This window comes from Coturnix japonica, chromosome 26 (assembly GCF_001577835.2).
Source record: "Coturnix japonica isolate 7356 chromosome 26, Coturnix japonica 2.1, whole genome shotgun sequence".
Classification (NCBI taxonomy): Eukaryota; Metazoa; Chordata; class Aves; order Galliformes; family Phasianidae; genus Coturnix; species Coturnix japonica.
The window spans coordinates 3,315,422-3,336,169 of record NC_029541.1 but is presented as its reverse complement, the minus strand read 5'-3'; the positions used below and the strand labels follow the sequence as shown (position 1 = coordinate 3,336,169).

The 20,748-nt window shown below is 48.9% G+C and overlaps 3 protein-coding genes across 4 annotated transcripts; 2 read left to right on the top strand and 1 right to left on the bottom strand.

Moving 5' to 3' along the window:
* The first annotated feature begins 259 nt into the window (after positions 1-259).
* GUCA1A (guanylate cyclase activator 1A) lies at positions 260-5,046 on the top strand. The gene is made up of 4 exons (XM_015885223.2): positions 260-1,264; positions 2,515-2,664; positions 3,214-3,304; positions 3,625-5,046. Exons 1-4 carry the CDS (start codon positions 1,067-1,069, stop codon positions 3,783-3,785), a joined length of 600 nt encoding a protein of 199 aa, XP_015740709.1. The 5' UTR covers positions 260-1,066; the 3' UTR covers positions 3,786-5,046.
* Positions 5,047-6,553: 1,507 nt separating this feature from the next.
* GUCA1B (guanylate cyclase activator 1B) lies at positions 6,554-13,938 on the bottom strand. Its single transcript, XM_015885231.2, has 4 exons — positions 11,028-13,938; positions 10,209-10,358; positions 8,808-8,922; positions 6,554-8,246 (listed from the first exon to the last, which is right to left on the bottom strand). Exons 1-4 carry the CDS (start codon positions 11,229-11,231, stop codon positions 8,119-8,121), a joined length of 597 nt encoding a protein of 198 aa, XP_015740717.1. The 5' UTR covers positions 11,232-13,938; the 3' UTR covers positions 6,554-8,118.
* Positions 13,939-14,142: 204 nt separating this feature from the next.
* On the top strand, positions 14,143-20,707 carry IRF6 (interferon regulatory factor 6). Of its 2 annotated transcripts, none has more exons than XM_015885225.2 (8): positions 14,143-14,281; positions 17,008-17,184; positions 17,793-17,997; positions 18,433-18,555; positions 18,661-18,807; positions 19,002-19,394; positions 19,772-19,890; positions 20,153-20,707. In XM_015885225.2, the coding sequence occupies exons 1-8, from the start codon at positions 14,255-14,257 to the stop codon at positions 20,372-20,374; spliced, it is 1,413 nt and encodes a 470-aa protein (XP_015740711.1). In that variant the 5' UTR covers positions 14,143-14,254; the 3' UTR covers positions 20,375-20,707. The 2 variants fall into 2 exon arrangements, with proteins under 2 accessions (XP_015740711.1, XP_015740712.1); XM_015885226.2 differs by lacking the exon at positions 14,143-14,281 and adding an exon at positions 14,688-14,799.
* The last annotated feature ends 41 nt before the right edge of the window (positions 20,708-20,748 follow it).

The window sequence follows — 20,748 nt, the reverse complement described above, 5'->3', positions numbered from 1 at the left end:
CACAGCAGTACAGGGGCTTCCATGCGGCTGCATGGCAGCTGTATTCACACTTAGTTACACTTCGCCATCCAAAGGAATGATGTTGCTTGTGTCCATCTCAGCACACAATATACCCTAACAGAGCATCCCTGATAGGAGCCAAAATGGAAATTTCTCTCTCTAAATTTCATACTGATTTGAATTAGAGATGCTGTGGATGTCCCATCCATTCCTGGAGGTGTTCAAGGCTGGATGGGGCCCTGGGCAGCCTGGTCAAGTATTAAATGTGGAGGTTGATGACCCTGCCTGTGGTGGTGAGGATTGAAGCTTCATGATCTTGGAGGTCCCTTCCAACCAAGGCCATTCTGTGATTCCCACCTGGGTATCCTCCAATAGAGTAAGGCTGAGGAAGAGCAATAGGGTGACACCACCACCAGAACATCTGAGTGCTTTTCTCTCTCTTTCTCTGACACTGATTTTGGTGCAAAAGCTGTTGATCGTATGAGCCCACAGAAAACTGTAAGTGAAGTGGATTAGGAGCTTACACCGTCATGGAGCAAATTCAGCCCTCCTAATCTTCTGCTGGGCTATAATCTGCAAGACATTCCCATTTTACCTCCTTACTATTTTAAACCTGAATGCTTAATGCTCCTGGTGGGGGTCCATCCTGCTCCTCATTGGCTGAAGGAGGATTTGCTGCTACTTAAATGGCACCCTCTGCTCTGTGTCTTTGTGCTTTTTGCTTGTCGTGCTTTTACATTTGCTTGGAGAGAGAGAAAGGAACCTGTGTCCATCACCACCACTGCTGGACTGGGATCAGCACGAGGCACTTTAAAGGTGAGAAGGAGAACTTCAAAGCTCTAAAACTTCAGAACTCATCCATCAACCTGAGAACGCATCCATCGACCTCAGAACTCAGCCATCAACCTCAGAACTCAGCCATCAACCTCAGAACTCATCCATTGACCTCAGAACTCAGCCATCAACCTCAGAACTCAGCCATCAACCTCAGAACTCATCCATTGACTCAGAACTCAGCCACCAACCTCCAGTTTTGGCTGCAAAGTGACCATCGCTCTGTGTAAAGATGGGGAACATGGATGGGAAAGCAGTGGAGGAGCTGAGTGCCACCGAGTGCCACCAGTGGTACAAGAAGTTCATGACGGAGTGCCCCTCAGGCCAGCTCACCCTCTATGAGTTCAAACAGTTTTTTGGCTTGAAAAACCTCAGCCCGTCAGCGAACAAATACGTTGAGCAAATGTTTGAGACGTTTGACTTTAATAAGGTAAATATTGTCCTTCCCACTCTGCTCTGCGTGTTGGCTGCGCTCTGTTCCATGTGCGGTCGCGGGTGTTGCCAATGTAGGTGTGTGTCTGCAATGCATGGCCTGAATGTCTGCAGCCTCATAGATTGTAAAGTAAATAAGCAATGTGAAGAAATGCAATAGGGCATCAGTCAGCAGAGCTTCCTCACTTGCTGGAAGAGGCTCTCTAAGGACTGATATTGATATTTCCTTTTGAATTCGAAGTAATTAGAATTGTAGGGTTTTATTGGGCACTCTGTGATCCCTTTAGTGCCCTCAAAGCCTCGGTGTTGTGACAGTAGGGAACAAAGCAGTGTGCAATAGGAGAGCAGGTGCTGTGCTCCTGCAAAAGCCCAGCATGGCACAAGCAATGCTTTGCAGCACAGCTTGGCTGTGTTTTCCTGCTGTTATGAGTTGCAAATGGATTGCAATGCCATTGATTTTGTTGCATGTGCTCTGCACTACCTGGTAAGGAGCTGCTATTTGCTTGCAGGGCCTGAGCAACAGTGAGATGAGGAACATGCTTTGTGCTTAGTGGGCTTAATCCCACTGAAGTAATACAATTTAGGCTATAAATCCTCTGAGTCTTTTGCTTATGGCCAGGCCCTTCCTTTGCTCACTGCCCGGTGTTTGACTCTGTGCCTGGAAAAGGAATCGATGCTCAGGAGATCCCTGCTGGGAAGGGCTCAGCAGAGATTTGCACTTAATCCAGCAGTGGAGCAGAGCAGATGATCCCTTCTGGAAGCTGCCCCATGGGACAGCCCAGGGCTTTATTCATTGACAAAACACCACTTTACTCCTTCTGGAAGAAGACTTTCCATGGTCTTGTGGCACGTACCATTTTCCATTGAAGCTATTTGGATGTGGTACCCAACACGTGCCATTGAATCACTCTGCATTTCAGCAGACTTCCCATACACAGGCTGCTGGCAATGCAGCACACACCAGGACAGCTCTGCATTGCCATGGGTCCCTCCTGGGTTCATTTCTCCCATGGAGTTTTGCAGACAAAGCTCTTGACAGCAGAGAGAAGCTGTTATGTATGTACATAGAGCACAGCGTTGGGTGATCCATCATAAGCCTGCTCCTCTTTGACCTCTGAATTACTGCTGCTCTGCGTAGAGAGGTTCCTTTTAGCATGGGGAGATTTGAGGCTCGTTAATCCCTCATCAGGTACATGCGTCAAGTTTGCTCATTGTGGCTCTGTATAGATTAAATCCTTCTGCTTCTAGGATGGCTACATAGATTTCATGGAATATGTGGCAGCCCTGAGCTTGGTCCTGAAAGGCAAAGTGGATCAGAAGCTGCGGTGGTATTTCAAACTCTATGATGTAGATGGGAATGGCTGCATTGACCGGGGAGAATTGCTAAACATCATCAAAGTGAGTGGGCTCTGCTTTTCCTGCTTCTTCCACAGGCAAGGTTTATTAGGTATGGGTGGAGAGAGGCTGCAATGGGAACATCCCAATCCTAAAGACAACGCCCTGTAAATCAGCAGGCACTGCCCAGTGCTCCACAGAGCACACTAGGACCTGTCTCATCCTAACCCTAACCCAACCCTAATCCTACCTCAGCTCTAACCCTCCCCCTGTCCTTAGGCCCCAGCACAGTGCACAGTGAGCCCCTTGTGATGGCATGCTGTATGAACACGGCCACTGCAGCCTGGGCTGAGATAAGCACTTGAATTTAATCTAAGGATTTTCAGAGGTGAAGGGCTCCTGGCTTATCCCAGTATGCCCACTTAAGCTTTTAATGCATTGAGTGCAATTCAAAGTGATTTTAATCCCCATTATTTTAGGAAGGACTTACTTGTCCCTTTCAGAACCCAAATGTCCGGTAAAAAGGGCAGCCCCTCATATCACTGAGCCCCTTGTAGCAATACAGAAGCCTGCACAGCACTCAATACCTTTCCCTGTATCCCTTCTTTCCAGGCCATCCGAGCCATCAACCGCTGCAACGAAGCCATGACAGCTGAGGAGTTCACAAACATGGTGTTTGATAAAATTGATATCAATGGGGATGGTAAGGAAGTTTCCCATGCAATACTAAGCTCTGCCCTCACCCTCTCCTTCCCTTCAGCCCAATTTGCTGGAGTAATTCTGGGTGTTGGGTGCCCCAGAGCTTTGGGAGAGGGGAAGGTTTGGCTCTGGCTGCCCTTCCATAAGTCCCTGTGGGCTCCAGGGGACACTGCAGTGTGGGGCTGAGCTGCAGTGGGGCTGGGCAGTGTGCTATGGTTCAGTCTGTGTTATAGCCCCTGGGCTGGTGTGGGGGCTGTGGGTGAAGGGTGATGGCTGCAGGGCATAATGAGACCTAACGAAGCCCTTCTGGCTGTGTGTTCACAGGTGAGCTCTCACTGGAGGAGTTCATGGAGGGTGTCCAAAAGGATGAGGTGCTGCTCGACATCCTCACCCGCAGCCTGGACCTGACACACATAGTGAAATTAATCCAGAACGATGGGAAGAACCCACACGCCACAGAGGAGGCAGAGGAGGCTGCCCAGTAAACTGCAGGACATGTCCCCTCAAACTTTTCCTCCCCCTTCCTTTGCGTTATTGACACAAAATGGGCTGTGACTCCTGGAGCTGGGGACTGTCCCAGAGCCACAATGATGCTGTGACAAGGCACTGGGTACCAATGAGCACAAGGACTGATGTCCCCTCTGAACACTTCGCCCTGTTGACACACAGCACTGGGGGGGGGGGAGCCTCTGGTGCCTCTGAAATCACTGCTGTGTAGGGGTGTGCAGAGCCCCATATCTGTGGGCAGGGAGAGCTGCAGCACACAGGGCTCAGGTACACTACATTAAAGCAGTCAGAGCTCTCACCAAGCCAGTGGCCAATGTCAGCACCCACATAGCATATCTAGGTGGGAGCTCAGCTCATATGAGGACTCCACTTCTCAGTGGGACCTCAGTGGGGTCCAGAGCTGCTGCAAGCAGGGATAGGGCACATGTCTGTATGCAGAGACCCCAGCTGGTCTTTTGCATGGGGAGAATGGCCCTTCAAAGAGCAGAGCGGTGTTTGCTTGTGCCCCCAAAGCAGATCTGAGGCATCTCTTTCCATGTATATTTTCAGAGTATTCTCAGTGTTTTCCCCAAAGTCAAATGGCTTTGGTCTCACGTTCTTTCATTTGTTGCTATTACGTTAGTGATAACATGAGACCAAAACATCTCTTAGTTATGAAAAGGAGAGAGGTGAACACAGTGGCTTTTCTTTGTTTTAAAGCATTCAGAACACAGAATGGTGCCTTTTTTCTAACATCAGTCAGAACTTGAAGGGTATGCTCATACCTGCAACGGTCACAATGTCAGTAAACCCAGAGGGACCATGTTGGGAATTCTCCTGCATGTCTCATCACCCCTCCATCAAACAAACCCTTGCTATGCTCTGTGGCACCCTCTGCTTTCTGCTCCACAGGGCAGCGATGGTCTCCATGCAGTTGGGTGTGCTGCAGAGATGGGCTTCACAAACACCCCAGCTGTGGGGAGCAGGCAGCCCCAGCACCCAACATCACAGCGGGCACGAGCACCATCCCCCATGCACCCACCCAACCCTCCCTGCAGCTCCCTATTGTTTCCTCATCTACTGGGAGCCAATTTCAGCACGATGAGGCAATGCAGGGTACAAGGAAGGAGCTCTTGCCCGCCCGAAGGACTTTGTTGTGTATCTCTGGATGCTTTGCAATTCACAAGAGACTTTTTGGTCCATATTTTTTTTTCCTGCTCGTGTATCTCATGCTGAGGCACCGTACCTGGAAGCTTTTGTACTTCCGACCTTATAGTGAATTAATAAATCATTTCACCTAATGCTTTTCTCTTTCTATCAATTACTCCTGCTTCCAGCAGAACAGGTTAACCTTCTGACACAAGCTCTGACACAACCTTTGCTTTTGTTACATCCTTCTGTAAGAACACACAAGCCAGGAGGGAGCCCTGGTTTCTCACAGTGGGCTCTGCCTGCTGCTTTCTCCTTGTTTCATTCTGTCCCCATCCTGCCCCTGTCTGCTGCCCAGAGCGGCAGAGAGATGCACTGTGCCCCCATGTTGCTGAAGAAGCCCCAGAACACCCAATTTCAGTGCCATAGGAATCCCTAAAGACAAAGCTCCTGTAAAAGGGCCGTCTGAGAAACCCATCCAGCACCTTGCACCGCTCCCAGGAGGGTGATTTTTCAGCTTCGATGAAAACAAAGTAAAGAGAATGAAAATCTAATGTTGTGACTCCCTAATCGTGCAGAATTGGTTCATTTTTCTTTTCCAAATGGCAGCAGCTGTGCTGGAGCCACAGACGTGCTGTCAGCAATGCCAATAGGGAGCGATGTGCAGCACAACCCCTGCACTGAGTGTAGGATCTGGGGAGCAGGGGGTGCACCCATGGGGCTGCTGGAGCCCTGAGCTGCCCATTGCTTCTCAACACAGCACTGCCAAGGGGTTCTCAGCTGCTCTGGGGATGAGCTGCACACAGATGGGCCTCACCTCCCAGGATGTGGACGCAGACAAATAAAGAGTGTGGCTAAGCACAGTGTAACCACACTCTGTCTTATCTTCATGATTTAGGCTGCTCAGAGCTGCACTCAGCACATTCCCTCCCATAGCATTTGGGGACGCATCGCTCCCCATTCACAGCCCCTCATCCTGTCACCTGCAGCCGCCTCACCTCCAGCTTCCCAACCTGCTTATTTCACCTTCAATCCCAGCCAGCTCCGCCTGCATCAAACCTCAGAGCTGACAGTAAGGAGCTCAGAAAATCAGATGGCATTTGCTCTCTCCAAGCCATCCTGTTTCCCCATTTAGACCAACAAGAAATCCGATCAACCAAATCCAATTCCAGCTGGGCCGCGAGTCTGGAAAATGGATTATGCAGAATGTTTGACTTCAGTACCTTGATGTAAGTGTGAGCTGAGTTTGGGAGGAGATCAAAGCAGTTTATACCTGTGGATTTATAAAGGCGACTGAGACCAAAGCACCTTGTGGCTCCTTGACAAAAGATCACAAGATTGGGAAGAGATTTTCCACCAAGCTCAAGCACTGCTGTTGTCCCCATTGGTGCCAGCATCCTGTAGCTGAGTCCCAAAAGCTTTGTTGGTTCCTTCCTGAGCCCTCACAGGGATGAACCAGAGGCCATTTCACTGCTGCACCTTCAGCTCATGGTACTGTTGGCAGTTCTGTTTCTGTTTCCATTCAGAAAAGGAGCATTGGTCACACACATAGCAGTCAAAGATAACTCCGTTCCTGCTCTGTGTCTGCAATATCACCCCCACTTCTGCCTCACCCAGCTCAGCTGCAGCCATTCACTCCCATTACTTCCCTTAAATGCATTTTATCAGCCCTAAACACCGGAATGGTGGTCAGCCACTCGAGTCCTCAAGCTTCATTAACAATAAATAACTGCTGCAAACCAGCTTTTAACAAACCGACCTTTATTAAGCGCACGGTATAAAACTCCTGGCACCGTCTGCTTGGTGTTAGGATGCCCTCTACCACCCCAGCACAGAGATGCAGCTCCACTGGGGAGCAGGGCACCAAAACCCACAGCAGTTTGGTTAAACCGCGGTGTGAAGCTACAGTAACTCCAGAACCATTTGGGTTAAGAACTACGAGAAGCAGAAACGGAAGATCACGTTGCCTGAGATGCTGGAAATGGGAGGGTTTGATTTGGATTCTGCCATGGGAATGTCTGTCCAAGAGGCTGAAAAATCAGCAAAGTGAATCATTGTCTCCCACATCAGCTGGAAGGGAGATGTTTATTTCAGGTGGGGAAACTGTTGACTTGAATGAGCCTTGAATGCTTCCTCGCAGCAACACAAGAGAGGAGTCTAATCTGCTGTGATAAGCAGGCATGCCATGAGTGAGAACATTATTTACAGAGAGCTCTTAGAAAGGCTGTTTCAATGTGGAAATGGATGTGCATTCAGTCTCCAGCACTGACTGTGCCCTACCCTAAACACTTCCTCCTATTAATGGGCTTAAACATTGGTTAAGTGGACTAAACTGCAAGCCAGCAAAGTGGTCACCTGGTGAAAGGTTCTACTGTCATGATTAAAGGCCACAAAAAACCCAAAGAGAGATTGCCAGCTTCTTCATGGATGTGGCTCAGCTCAGTGATCCCAAGGGAAAAGTAAAACAGGAAAGCTCATGTTATTTTGCAGGTGAAAATAAATCCAAGGGAAGCGAACCCAAGAACGAGGCCGACTCAAATTCTTTCATACAGGTATGTAGGAATATGGGTCAGCTGTAAGAACAGCAAGAGCTCAACCTCCAAGCTGTGCTGATTTTCTTGATTTTCTTTCTTTCTTAACACTGAGTATAAACCTTATAATCTACAATACATTGGTGTTCAATCACCTCACGTTATTATTAGTATAATCCACTAAATATGCCTTATGTGTCATAACAGTATTCCAGATGGTACAGACTGTCATCAGAGCACCCCTATTGCCATTGCTTTTGGATTAGCATCTGTTATATCAGTGATGCAGATGCTGCCCTGCACAGAGATGGCACTGCCACATAGGACTCCTCACTTCCCTGCTCTGTTGGCTGGACCAGATGCTGCCCAGGTCCTGCTCCACTCCACCATGGAAAGTTTGCTCCTCGGGGTGTAACCAAAACCCAGATTGGCATTGTGTACACAGAGAGACTTATTCATGGGCCAAAAATAGTCTCTGGGTCCCAGGAGTCCTCGCAGCACATGGGTTTAGATTGAGATATGGCTTCTTTAGCCGCTGCAGTTTTCATCTGGATGCTGAGATTGCATTGACAAGGAAAGCCACTACACCCCGGAGTAAGAGCCACAGCCACAGTCTGCATCACATCTTCAGCCATATCAAAACTGGGCTCCCTCAAAACAAAGCACTTTTCCGCCTCTGCTCTGTGATCCATCCCCCGGGGTTCACATCCATCTGCAACATCTTCATCACCCACTTGTCCTTCCTGGCCCCATCGATGAACTCATCCAGGGACAGCTGCCCTGTGTGGGAGGTGAGGAGGACGGGATGGGGAGACAAAACAGGACAGATCAGACACAAGAAAAGGACAACAGGAAGTGAAAACCACCTCCTATGTTTTCCCCATACAAACTCTATAGACCAGCTGGATAAAAAAGGCTGATAACGGGGCTGTAACCCCATCCATTCATTCATTCCATCCCCCCCCATCCCTTCAGCTAGTGTGCAATGTCACATTAGCTCACACAGCTGTGCCAGGATCACAAGCACACCCTGCAGGCACCATTGGGCTGCAGTTTATAGGCTGGGATGCACTCTGTGGCTGCTGTGGGCTCTTAGAGAATGGTTCTGGTGCAACATACAGACAGAACAGTGATATTTTACATTACAATTAGAACAGATTTCCTCCTGTTGCACCAAGCTGCTCTCAGCTCTGACCATGAACAGACCAGAACCAAACGCAACTTGTCTGAGTAATGCCATCATTCTAAGTGATTTCTTGATAAACACAATTAAAACCAGCCTGCCCAGCAGAGATAACTTTTCATTATGCATGAATGCAATCTGAGCCATCAGTTCCTTACCATCCCCGTTCTCATCCACCAGCTGAAATATCCTGTCCACAACCTCCTCCGGTGTGAGCAGTGGGGTTCTCTCCTCCACCTCTGATCGACACACCTTCTTCAGCTTATAGATGGACTGAAAGGAAGTTCACAAGTCAGAAAAAGAGTCTTGGAAAATGAAGAGTGGTGATGAAATTCATTGTTTTATCAGCCTTTTACAAAGGCTGCAGCTCTAACCTCTTTTGAGAGAGATCCACCTCTGACCTTAAACTCGCACACACCAGGGATTGCTTTATCTGTGCCTTGAGGCTGTTTACTCCCCTCTCAGAACCTGGTCAAGACCTCAGAGATCCTTAGCAAGGAACAAGGCAAGAGTTTCAGATGGGAAAACCTGGCTCTCCAATACAACTTCTTCCTAAGGTCTGAGCAGAGCAGACACAAGGCCAGACTCACCTACACTTCCCAGCCCCCCCGAGCTCCTGCCTGAGCTGCCACCCCCAACCTGCAGCAGCACATACCCTGACCCCTAACTCCTGCTCCACTTTGTCATTAGGAAATAGCATTTTCCACCTCCTCCTGACATACCAGCCACCTGCTCACCATTATCTCTTCTCATTAGGCTGAAGAGTTTTGTCTGATGTCTTCCCAGAGAGGGGATTAGCGAGGTCCTAACACAGCTCTGGCCAATTCCAGTCTGACCTCAAAACCATAATTGAACCTGCCCAGGTCCAGCTTCCAGATGCTCCCTACCTGCTCCTGGCCCTGCAGGTGATGCACTGGTTGCTATTTCCCAACTGCTGGCCATCCAAAGGACCTGCTTTCCACAGCTGATTTCTTTTGGTATTGCATTTAGCCCCAAATCCTAAAATATCATACAATCATCAGTTGAACCTCACAAATACGGCCATGAAAGGGTAAAGCTGTGACTGGGATGCACCCTCAGGGATTTACTTGAAGTTAAAGGCCAGTTACCTGTGTCTGCCTGCTAACCCACATGCCTCCTCACACACCTTCGCATTTCACTAATTAAAACTAAGCACGGAACAGAAACCCAGAAAGGACTAATTACAAATGGGATTTCTCTGCTAGTTTGTGCCTCCCAGCTTGTTCTCAGCTGCCGTGCAGTCAGGAAACCTGGCTGCTGGGAGGAGCGGGGCTGGAACAATCTCCCTTTGGCCAGGACAGCGGGTTCTGATGTAAAACACCCAACAGAAAGATGTGAGCTGAGATCCAGAGCCCACAGCGCTGCTGTTCTCACCGCTGGGCTCCACCAACCCTCTGACCCCTTCACCAGGATCAGGCACTGCCGCTTTGCTGCCCCACAGCTGCCTTGAAACCCAGCTGTCACAAAACCTGAGAGCATCACGATGTTGCTAAAGAGCTGTGATTGCTGAAATGAGCAATGAGGCAATGCTGACTTACCTCAACAATTTCTAGCAGCTCAGGTTTGTCTATGCAGCCGTTCCCATCCTTGTCATACACTTTGAACGTCCACCTCAGCTTGTGCTCCAGTTTTCCCCGTAAAACAAGATTCAAGGCAGCCACGTACTCCAGAAAATCAATGGTGTTATCCTGCAGGAAAAGAGGAGAGTCTCACTGATGCTTAACTGGGCATGACTGATAGAAAACAGCTTACAAAACCTCAGTGCAGAACTGACAAACAGGGCTGTATGGGCTGAGAGTATCTGTGCTGCTTTGAATATAATCAAGAGCTCCAGACTGTCAAGCATCCCTTACCCATTTCAAGATGAGAAGGGCAAGCATATCACACTTCTGTTAATATTACAGGAGAGTGTTATTCTCCCTTTTTCACTAATACATGAGAACATATAAACTGCCACTAAACCAGGCAGCCTGCTTGCCCAGGAGCCCTGGGGAAAGCACCCCAGGAAAGGGTGCCTCCTTCTCCCTACAGCAAAGGGAGTCCAAACCAGAAGGTCTGAACTGGCTGGCTTTCCTTTGCTTCTGATGATGACCATTCAGTAATAGTGTCACAAATACAACTACCTACACTTAAACCTTTCAATCCATCTACAAACATTCCAATAAGGATGTTTTGCCTTGTGTCAATGTGTAGGTTTGTGAGGCCATCCCAGCCCACGCAGAGCGCTGCATTATGTGCCCCTTCTGTCCCATTAGAGCACCATGACACGGGTGGGAGCTGCACCAGAAGACCTGCATCTTGCAAGAGGAAAGGTGCTGATCAGTGTCCAACCAGCATAAGAACTCCTCTCCACTTACCCCATTCTTATCAAAAGCTCTGAACATGTTTTCAATGTACTCTGCTGCTTCGTGGTTATCCTGGACTCCAAAGAACCTCTTGAATTCGTGCATGAAGAGGGTTCCACTGGGACATTCAACCACAAACTTCTTATACCATTCCTGCAGTTCAGCAACATCGATCTCTGTCTGTTCCCCCTCAGCATTGGTAAACTGCTGTCCCATTTTGCTCCGTAAAGTGGGAAGAAGAGAAAAATCCAAAGTCCTTTGGCTTGTACGGTCCTTTACAACACTTTTAGTTTTCCTTTCTCTTGCTGTTCCGTGCCTCTGTTTGATGTGAATATTGTTCCTTTGTGTTGCTGTTGTCTCTTAATTTCTCCTTCCCCAGGCTGTGCCCACCTCCCCGGCTACGTGTGCTCGCTCGGTGCTCACAGAGCTGTTCTCTGTGCTGGGGCAGAGCAGCATGTGGCAGCAGACACGTATAAAAATAACTAAGATCATTAGGAGATTCCCACCCATGAGCCACAGAGACCTTCAGATGTTCTGGGCCGTGCCCTATTTAGAAGCAGCCTGAAGAGGCTGCAGGGTCCTCCTGCACATAAGCACCCACAGCTCTGTTCACTTCACTGTGTTTTTCATTACAAAGAAGGATCCTAAGCTCCCTCCCATCAGCTTTCCTAATGAAGGCACATAGCGCCTGTTTGCAGGGAATTCTCCAGCTTTCCAGTGAAATCAGGCAAGTGAATGAGAAACCTTAAGAGCAAACCCTGATAAAATACGTACAACTCCACTCACATGAGAGAAGCTGCTGATGTTAATGGGACAGCTGACATATAAAGTTAATTGAATGCCTACTCCAGGCTTAACTCTACACCAAGTGATAAAGAACTGAGGCAGACATTCCTATTTCTCTCCATGATGGACATTTTCAATGAAAAGCAACACATCTTTTATTTCCTTCCTATATAGAAACGTGTGTTTTTAAAACCTGAGGCTTCTTCATTCCTCTTCCATGTGTTTTCCTGTTGAAGCATTTCTGTTTGCCATGTCTATCTATAATACTGGCCTCCTCCAGCTCTATAGAAGCCTGGTATAGGGTTAGTCACAGCCACCTGCTGTCAAAAACCCTCTTCCCATCACTGTTCCCTATTCCTACTGGGGCTACCAGCCCTGATCCTCATCATCCCAGGTGTTTTGAAACCGACCACTTATCTGTGTCAGCTGGAAACAAATGACCTGTAGCTAAAAATGTGCCTGAGCCAGGCTGATAGCAAGATAGGATCCTCCTTTTAAGAGGATTGGAGTAACGTTAATAAGAAACAATAGACTCCCCATTATAACAATATTAAAGACCATCAGGGTTTAAGCTGTTCTTTTTTGGAAGCAGATTGGCTTGGGAAGAAGAGTTTCTAATATGGAAAAACAGAGGTCAACAGTCAGTCTAAAGTTCACCGCTGTGGGAGTGTTTTGTGTCTGCAGTGGGAATGGGGCTTCCTCTTAATCTGCTTACAGCTGGCAGTGAGCTGCAGTAGCTGTGTGTGTGAATGTGGAAGTTCCTATGTGTGTGTATGCACAGATCTGCAGAAGTAGAGTGCAGCTGCACCTAGAATGCAATGGGGTTACTAAGATTAATCCTTCCCTTTACAAATGCTGTGGACAAGTTTCACCCCTATGAATTAGAGATAACTCATTGGTAATGGAGCAGTGTGACACTGGATCACTGGATCCATCCATCAGCGCTCACCATTCAGCCAGATCTGCTGGAAAGCACCTTTGCCAACCAAATGTTACGGTGGTATTTCATTTGTTCTATTCCCCATTCCATTTACTGCATGGAGCTTTTTCAACAGATATACCTTGATTCATTTCACTTGGCACCTTGTGAGGGCACGGCTCTATCTGGGTCACAGAGCCTGCAAGAAGCAGAGCTGCTTCTGCTAGGAAACAAGTTGAGGGGGCTCTATGTGGCCTTGCAGCACATTGAAGGGCTCTGCACCATTTTGTGCAGCACTCCTGTGAGCAGCTGCATGCTGGAATGTTAGTGCTGAGAGTGCATAACAAGACTGTGCATGCCTGGGACAGTATGCTGCCTCATTGCATAATTGTGTTTTGCCTTATGGGAACTTAGCAATCTGTTCCCAGGACAGAAAATGGCTCCTCATTGTTTCGATGACTACAAGCTTTTCTAGCCAGGAACAGGAGACCGAAAGAGACCCGGGCTACAAAGTCTGCCTGGTGCTGCTGCTTGTATCAGGACATGCGATTGGGTTAATACAAGGTGTGACTTTGGTATTGAAATGAAATCTCATCTCTCCTAGTATGAGAATTGCTTTGCGGACGCTCTTGCTGCCCAAAGCATCCGCTCTGTAGGTTACAGACACAAACACTGCTCTCTGGGCAGCAGGACATCACTTTGTGAAGGCCAGTTTATCAACCAACAGAGTTCTCTGAATGCCTCAAAAAATAGATGCAGGTCACATAATAAAGAACCTGGTTTCATTTGGCTCCTTGAAGGGTTCAGATCAATGCTTTATAGGGTGATACCTGCTAAGAAAATATCACATCAGAATGAGCAATTTGGGTGATGAGCTGCAAAGGGGGAATATCTGATTACACATCCCCAGAGCACTTCCCGTATGGCTGAAACACTGCAGAGTTTCCCTGCCGACAGCATGGAAAAAGACTCGGCTCCTTTCCCATCAGCTCTCCAGCACGACGTGCTGCCACATGCTGCAGCATTGCCCTGGAGGAACTCGGAGAACAGAGCCCTGCAGAGCTCTGTGTTGTGTTCCTGGCAGCTGCAGCCCGGTGTCCGAGTGACTCTTTGCAGTCACTCATATTGGCCATTGCATCACCCCCATCCCTGGAGGCATTTGAGGCCAGGCTGGATGAGGCTCTGGGCAGCCTGGTCTGGTGGTTGGTGACCCTGAACACAGCAGGGGGTTGGAACCAGATGATCATTGCGGTCCTTTTCATGAAGGTTCTCAGCATTCTGCATATAGAATTCCTATATCGTGGTGTAGCACTGAGCTCTGGGGGTAGGTTAGTCTTCCCAAAGCCAGGATTCAACGCTGTCCACTGTGTATCGTGATGGAGGAGGAGGGAAATTCCCACCGTCTTTTCTAGTTCATTGAAACTGAATGGGGAAGCATTATGCGATCTCCTGAAACCAAGATTCACCACTGAGTCACGGCTCCCCACCTACAGGGAAAAGAAATGAAAGGCGAACGAGAGGCGAGACCGGCGGGATGCTGAGGGATGCCGCAGGCAGCGAGGTGGGTGAGAGCGGGGACGGGCGCTAATCCGAGCTGGCTTTTAGTTTTGCCTTAAAACGTAATGGGTGGATTTGCTGGGCCAAATGGGTTATGAAGCGGGGGGAAGGGGGGGAGGGGGAAGAGTAAATAATAATAATAATTATTATTATTATTAAAAAAGAAGGAATTCGTTTTTAAAAATGCCACTGAAGAAGAACAGAAAGAAAGAAAGGAAATAGAAAGGAGGGCGCTCAAACCCCCGGGGCTGCCCCCACCCGTGGGGACGGAGCTCAGCGCAGCGGAGCCGCCCCACGGCCGTGGGCGGAGCGGGACGGACGGTGTCGCGGCTGCGCCCGTCGCACCTGAGCAGGTGAGGGCGGAGCTGTAGCCGTGTGTGCTCCGCCGTCGCTCTCCCCTTCTCCCCTCCGGCCGCCCCGCCCCGCCGCTGAGCCCACGCTCGGGCCCTGCGGGGCGGCGGAGAGCTCCGGGGCGAGGAGCGGACCCTGCCTCGGTGCGGCACCTCCAGGCGGAGCGGAGCGGTGAGTGGAGCGGGGACGGGAGTGTTGGGGGGCCCGACGGTGCGGGGCCGCCCTCGGGGAGCGCTCGGTGCGGGGTCGGGGTGCGGGGTCGCGTCGGAGCTGGAAAGTGGCCGATGGGGAGAGGAGTCGGCTCAGTGGGAGGCAGCGCTCCTGCGGGTTTCCTGCCGGGAGGTGCCCGGCCCGTTCCGGGCTGCGAGGGGAGGGAACTGCCCGGCCCGGGGAAGCACAAAAGTGTCCGTTTATTGCCTTCTGTATCTGCTTGCACGGGTCGTGACGCCGTTAGCCTTAGGCGATGTCTTTCAAGTAGGCAGAAGCGAAGCCTGGAGGCAGGACGGGGTGGATCTCGTCCCCCCGTGCCGTGATAGCTGCTCCCATAGCGCAGCTATGAGACCGAGCACCTGGGAGGCCCCTTCCCTCGAACCATGCAGTGGGAATCGCGAGGGTTAATCGTGCTCAAAGGGTTAATGGACTCACCGAAGGGATGGGAGGGGGACTGTGGGGCTTTGGGGAAATAGTGATGTCCAAAGCTCTGAAATGTGGGAGCAGGTTCCCCGTGTGGGGGGGTGATGGAGTGTCATCTAACTGGATGAAAGTTCAGTGTGTTTGTCGGTGGGAATGCTGATACTGAGGGTTGAGCTGCTTGCCTTTGGGAAAGAAAACATAATAATAATCCACCAGACGCACGAGAATGTCATCAAACAAAAGTAACAAGCAAGGAATGAGGTGGCAGCCCGTGGTACTACAAAGCTGCACCCAGAGAACGCCTCTTCCTTCCTTGGAGGCGCTGTGAGCAGGTTGGGAAGGTGCTGAGTGTTGGCGGTGCTGGCAGAGCCTGAAAGTGCTGGGAAAACCCGTGGGCTGCGACGCTATGGGGAGAGGTGTGAACGAGGGAGGCAGGAGGAGCATCCTTCGGCTCCGGGTCAGGGCAGAAAGCCCCGTGTTCCCCAAGCAGCGTGGTGGTATCCAGGTGTGCTGTTATGAAGGCTGACAGCTGTGCTGAGAGTCACCGTGTTCGACTGTGTCTGGCTCTGACTTTCATTGCTGGGCTGTGAGATGGCTGTTCGTCCTCCAGCCCCATGAGCTCTTGCTGGGTAATGTCTTGACCACGCAGCACTCGGTGGTCGTGGATTCGTGGGCTGGAAGTTGAAGGCTGTGAGGGGCTGAGTCACTGTCTGCTGCAATGGATTCAAGTTGGTTTGCTCTCGTAGTGTGTCAACAAAGTCATCGGTGATAAAAGGTCATAAAGCATTGTAACGTCTGCTATTGACAGAGGCTGGTTGTCATCCAGGGGACAATTCGATCCCAATGGTGCAGTGCCAACACGTTGTGCACATGATGATTTGTTTTCTATGAGAGGCAGGCATGACTTTTTCTCTGTGCTGTATGGGTTTCTATTCCATTTTGGCCTTGCAGCCGGATGAAGAAGAATATTGCTGGTTACAAATGTAGCAGCAACACGATACTACTTGATACTACTTAACACGTCCAATTTGTAGCTTAACTGCAGTTTTGTTTTCTTAAGAAACCATTAAGGCAGCATTACTTGACTTCTAACATGAGCGTGGACTTGCAGTTCATACCCTCCTGAATAAACATCACAGCACAGGTCAGCACCTTGCAGTGATGTTTGCAGATGATTCTCCTGCATTGAGGAACTTAAGGAAAGGCATGAAATGACTTCCTGGAGGAAAGCCCATCTCTTATAAAGCAGTCACCTCCACATGGATGATGCCCTCAGTTGGGGCAAGAACTTCAGATTTGGCATATTTGCTTTGTATTTCTAAGGCAAGACTGACAGGACTGAAGCAAAACTAGGTGAGAGAGTCCCATTCAGTGAAGGATACATGGAGGCCTCTGGAATTCCTATGTCAGTTCTTGCTGTGGCTTGCTGGTGGCTTTACCTCCTGTGCAGAGTTTCCAGCTTGGGCTTGGCTGGGTCTCACCCTTCCCATTTAACATGAATAACACACAGCTCTACTTACTGGAATTATTTACCAAGTTGTTGTTCTAGAGATACTTATAGTCCCTGCTTAGTGCAGCTCCTCCTGTAGAGCAGTTGCTAAGTCTGAGTTAGTTATTGCACACCTAAATCACAACTGATAGCAGCAGCACCTCATAGGTTGCTCCTTCACGAAGCTCACTTTGTAAACAAGAGGAATCTCATCTAACCTTCTGCAGTTGGTCTGCTATCACCTCTGTCTTTCACAGACGATGGCGTTACACCCGCGCAGAGTGCGCCTGAAGCCGTGGCTCGTGGCCCAGGTGGACAGTGGGATGTACCCCGGCCTCATCTGGTTAAACCGAGAAGCCAAGAGGTTCCAGATCCCTTGGAAGCACGCAACCCGGCACAGCCCACAGCACGAGGAGGAGAACACCATCTTCAAGGTGAGGGAGGGAGAAGCTTGGCTACACAGAGACAAAGGGCCGGATTGTTGTCCCCAGAGCTCTATAGGAGTTTCAGTAACAGTTTCCAGGTGCGTTTTGTTCTCTTTCTTGGCTCTCTGAAATGCCACTCTGTGCACCTGGATGCCAAGCTTGGCACTGCACTGGAAAGGTGTACAGTTCTTTAACCCTTTCAGACCATGAGAGGTCTGATGTGTGGTTGCATGGTCAGCGGGTGACTGATGCTCTGATGTTGGTGCCTGGGGCTGCTCTGCTCCACTGTAACCAAATCCATCCCCTGCACAGAAGATGCTTCCAGAAATGGTTTCTAGTATCACAGCTGAGGCACCCAGAGACTCAGTGCACAATCCTATGTGGCCAGTGCTTTACTTATACATTCAGAGCATGCATCTTCATATACGTTTATTCTTTTCCTTCTAATAGGAAAAGCTATTAAGGAGGGAATATCCACTGCTGTTATCAGAAGAGCTGCGGTTAAGGCTTCTGAAAGGGAGGGTTTTCACACTAAATTTGTTTCTAAGCTTTATTTCTGGTCAAATTGGCTCTGTTGTGAGGGCTGGACTGAGCACGGTGCTGTACTTTGTCCCCAGGCATGGGCTGTGGAAACAGGAAAGTACCAGGAAGGAGTGGATGAACCAGACCCTGCAAAATGGAAAGCCCAGCTGCGATGTGCTCTTAACAAAAGCCGGGAATTTAATTTGATGTATGATGGCACCAAGGAGGTGCCCATGAATCCCGTGAAAATTTATGAAGTGTGCGATATCCCGCAGTCCCAGGGATCAATCATTAATCCAGGTGAGGGCCTTGCTGGCACAAGAGCTGGTTACTGAGCAGGCGTTTGTCCAATGCGTGCACCTTTCCCTGCGTGGCATTAACTCCCGAGCTGCCTTTGTGTGCAGTGCCTGGCAGCTGCTGTGAGCCCAGCTGCACCTAAAGAGGACTTTGAGCCATAATATGCCTGTACTGAAATTAATAGATCTTCACACAGCTGCATGCTTTCTGCTAAAAAAGCAATCTAGTGTTATCGATAGTTTCTGTACCCTCAGCTTTATAAAAGCGGGTATTAAGCTGAAAATATTATACGGGTGAGGTTTTATTCTTGTAACTTATAATCAGAAATAAACTTCTGATATTGTGCAAAGCCAATATGAAAACTATATATATATTCTCTCAAGAAATGCACTGCAGTGTTTCAAACCAATTGTCTGCTCAATCTATGCTTGTTTGCAGGGTCCACTGGCTCAGCTCCATGGGATGAGAAGGAAAATGATCTTGATGAGGATGAAGAGGAAGAATTGAATCCATCTCAGCATGTCCCTATTCAAGAGACGTTTCCATTTCTTAATATCAATGGTTGGTGCCATACTCTGTTATTTAATAGTGAAGTTATTTGCTTGTATATTGGTGCATGCTTAAAATTAAGGCTCGGCTTAGGAAAGAGTCAATTCCCTTCTGTAGATTCTCCAATGGCTCCAGCCAGTGCAGAGAACTGCAGCCCTGAAGCTGTGTGGCCAAAGAACGAACCTTTGGATATGGAGATGCCCCCGACTGCTCTGCAGCATGACTTCTTCAGCAGCCCGGAGCTCTGGATCAGCTCTCTTCCAAGTACGTTCATGGGTTTGTAGTGCTTCTGTCATTGCACTTAAAAAATCAAAACCATTTTTGTAATCCTTTTTGCTTGTTAGCATCTGTGCATAGCTAAAACATCCCTGCAATCCCAGCTTGGATTGCATGATATGTCTCTACTGCTGATGTATGTGCAGAGGTCCAGGAAAAGCACTACTGACAGTTTCTCTCAGTGACAGACCTAGAAATCAAGTTCGAATATCGAGGAAAGGAGACTGGGCAGACGACAACGGTGAGCAACCCGCAGGGATGCAGACTGTTCTATGGAGAGCTGGGTCCTATGCCAGACCAGGAAGAGCTCTTCGGGCCGATTAATTTGGAGCAAGTAAGGTTTCCAGGAACAGAGCAAATCACCAATGAAAAGCAAAAGATCTTCACCAGTCGGCTGCTGGATGTTATGGACAGGGGACTGATCCTGGAGGTCAGTGGCCATGCCATCTACGCTGTGCGGCTCTGCCAGTGCAAGGTGTACTGGTCTGGTCCCTGTGCACCTTCTGCCACTACACCAAATCTGATTGAGAGGCAAAAGAAAGTCAAACTCTTCTGTTTGGAAACGTTCCTAAGTGGTAGGTAGCTTCTGCTTCTGGAGGGTAACTTTGGATCCTGGTGTGATATTACTGGAAAGGGTGGTCTGTCCTGGGGGTTCACTTGGATGCATTGATTGGTTTGTATATTCATGGAACATAAGTAGTTGTCCTTGCTTCCTCTGACCTCTGTGGAGTGGCTGGGCACTCAGTTAATGCTCTGAGAGCTACCGGTGGGTTTGCTTTTAGAGGAAGCTTTTCTGTATTCAAGAAACAGGCTGTAATTGTGGATATGTAAGAAGCAGCACTGGCAAGGGACAGTGCATAGTTGAGACCTGGCACAATGTAATGGGGTGGGACACGGTAAGTGCTACTGTCCAAAAGGTGGAAAACCTACAGCCTTCTGCTTTTCTTCTTAGAGCTGATTGCCCACCAGAAAGGACAGATTGAGAAACAGCCACCATTTGAGATCTATTTCTGTTTTGGGGAAGAGTGGCCTGATGGAAAACCTCGGGAGAGAAAGCTGATCGTGGTTCAGGTAGGAATGAAGGCCTTGGGGTGATATGTGATAGCCCTGATGGAGCAATGCACTTGCTCTAGATTGATACCCACAAGAACAGGAGAACTGTTCTTCTCTGCTGTGACCACTGGCAGGGGGAAACCCCAACAGGGCTGCTGGATTTTGTCACAGCAAATGTGTGCCAAACAGCATTGAGCTGTGAATTTGCTTTCAGTGTCTGTGGAAATTATCCTGCTGTACGGTGTGATGCCTAGGCTGAAATGATGGATTTCTTCAACAGGTCATCCCCGTTGTGGCCCGGATGATATATGAGATGTTTTCTGGTGACTTCACGCGTTCCTTTGACAGCGGCAGTGTGCGGCTCCAGATCTCTACTCCTGATATCAAGGACAACATTGTGGCTCACCTGAAGCAGCTGTACCGCCTGTTGCAAACCCATCAGGAGGGGTGGCCAATGCAGGCCCCAACCATGCATATGGCACAGCCACTGCCTGCACAGTGACGGGCACTTGGTCCCCCCTTCCTTGTATATACAAGACAGCTCTGACAAGTGCCTTGCCTGAACCTGAATGGAATCTGTAAATCTGGTTTTCTGATTGAATTTCCACAGTCTCATGGTGCTTTTATTTGGGGAGTGTTATAAATAAAGGAAATAAGGAACGCTTCTTGCTCCATCACTGTTTTTAGCTGCTTGCTTAACCTTACCACTATGTATAAATCAGATTTTTAATCCTGTAATATTTTTTTAAACCAAACACTGACATCCTGTATATAAACACTTGATCAGGAGAGAGTAAAAATTAACCTGTACTCTATTAAAATTGTCTTAACGTTATCTCGTCTTATTTTATTTCTCTTTAACCAGTCTGTGGCTGC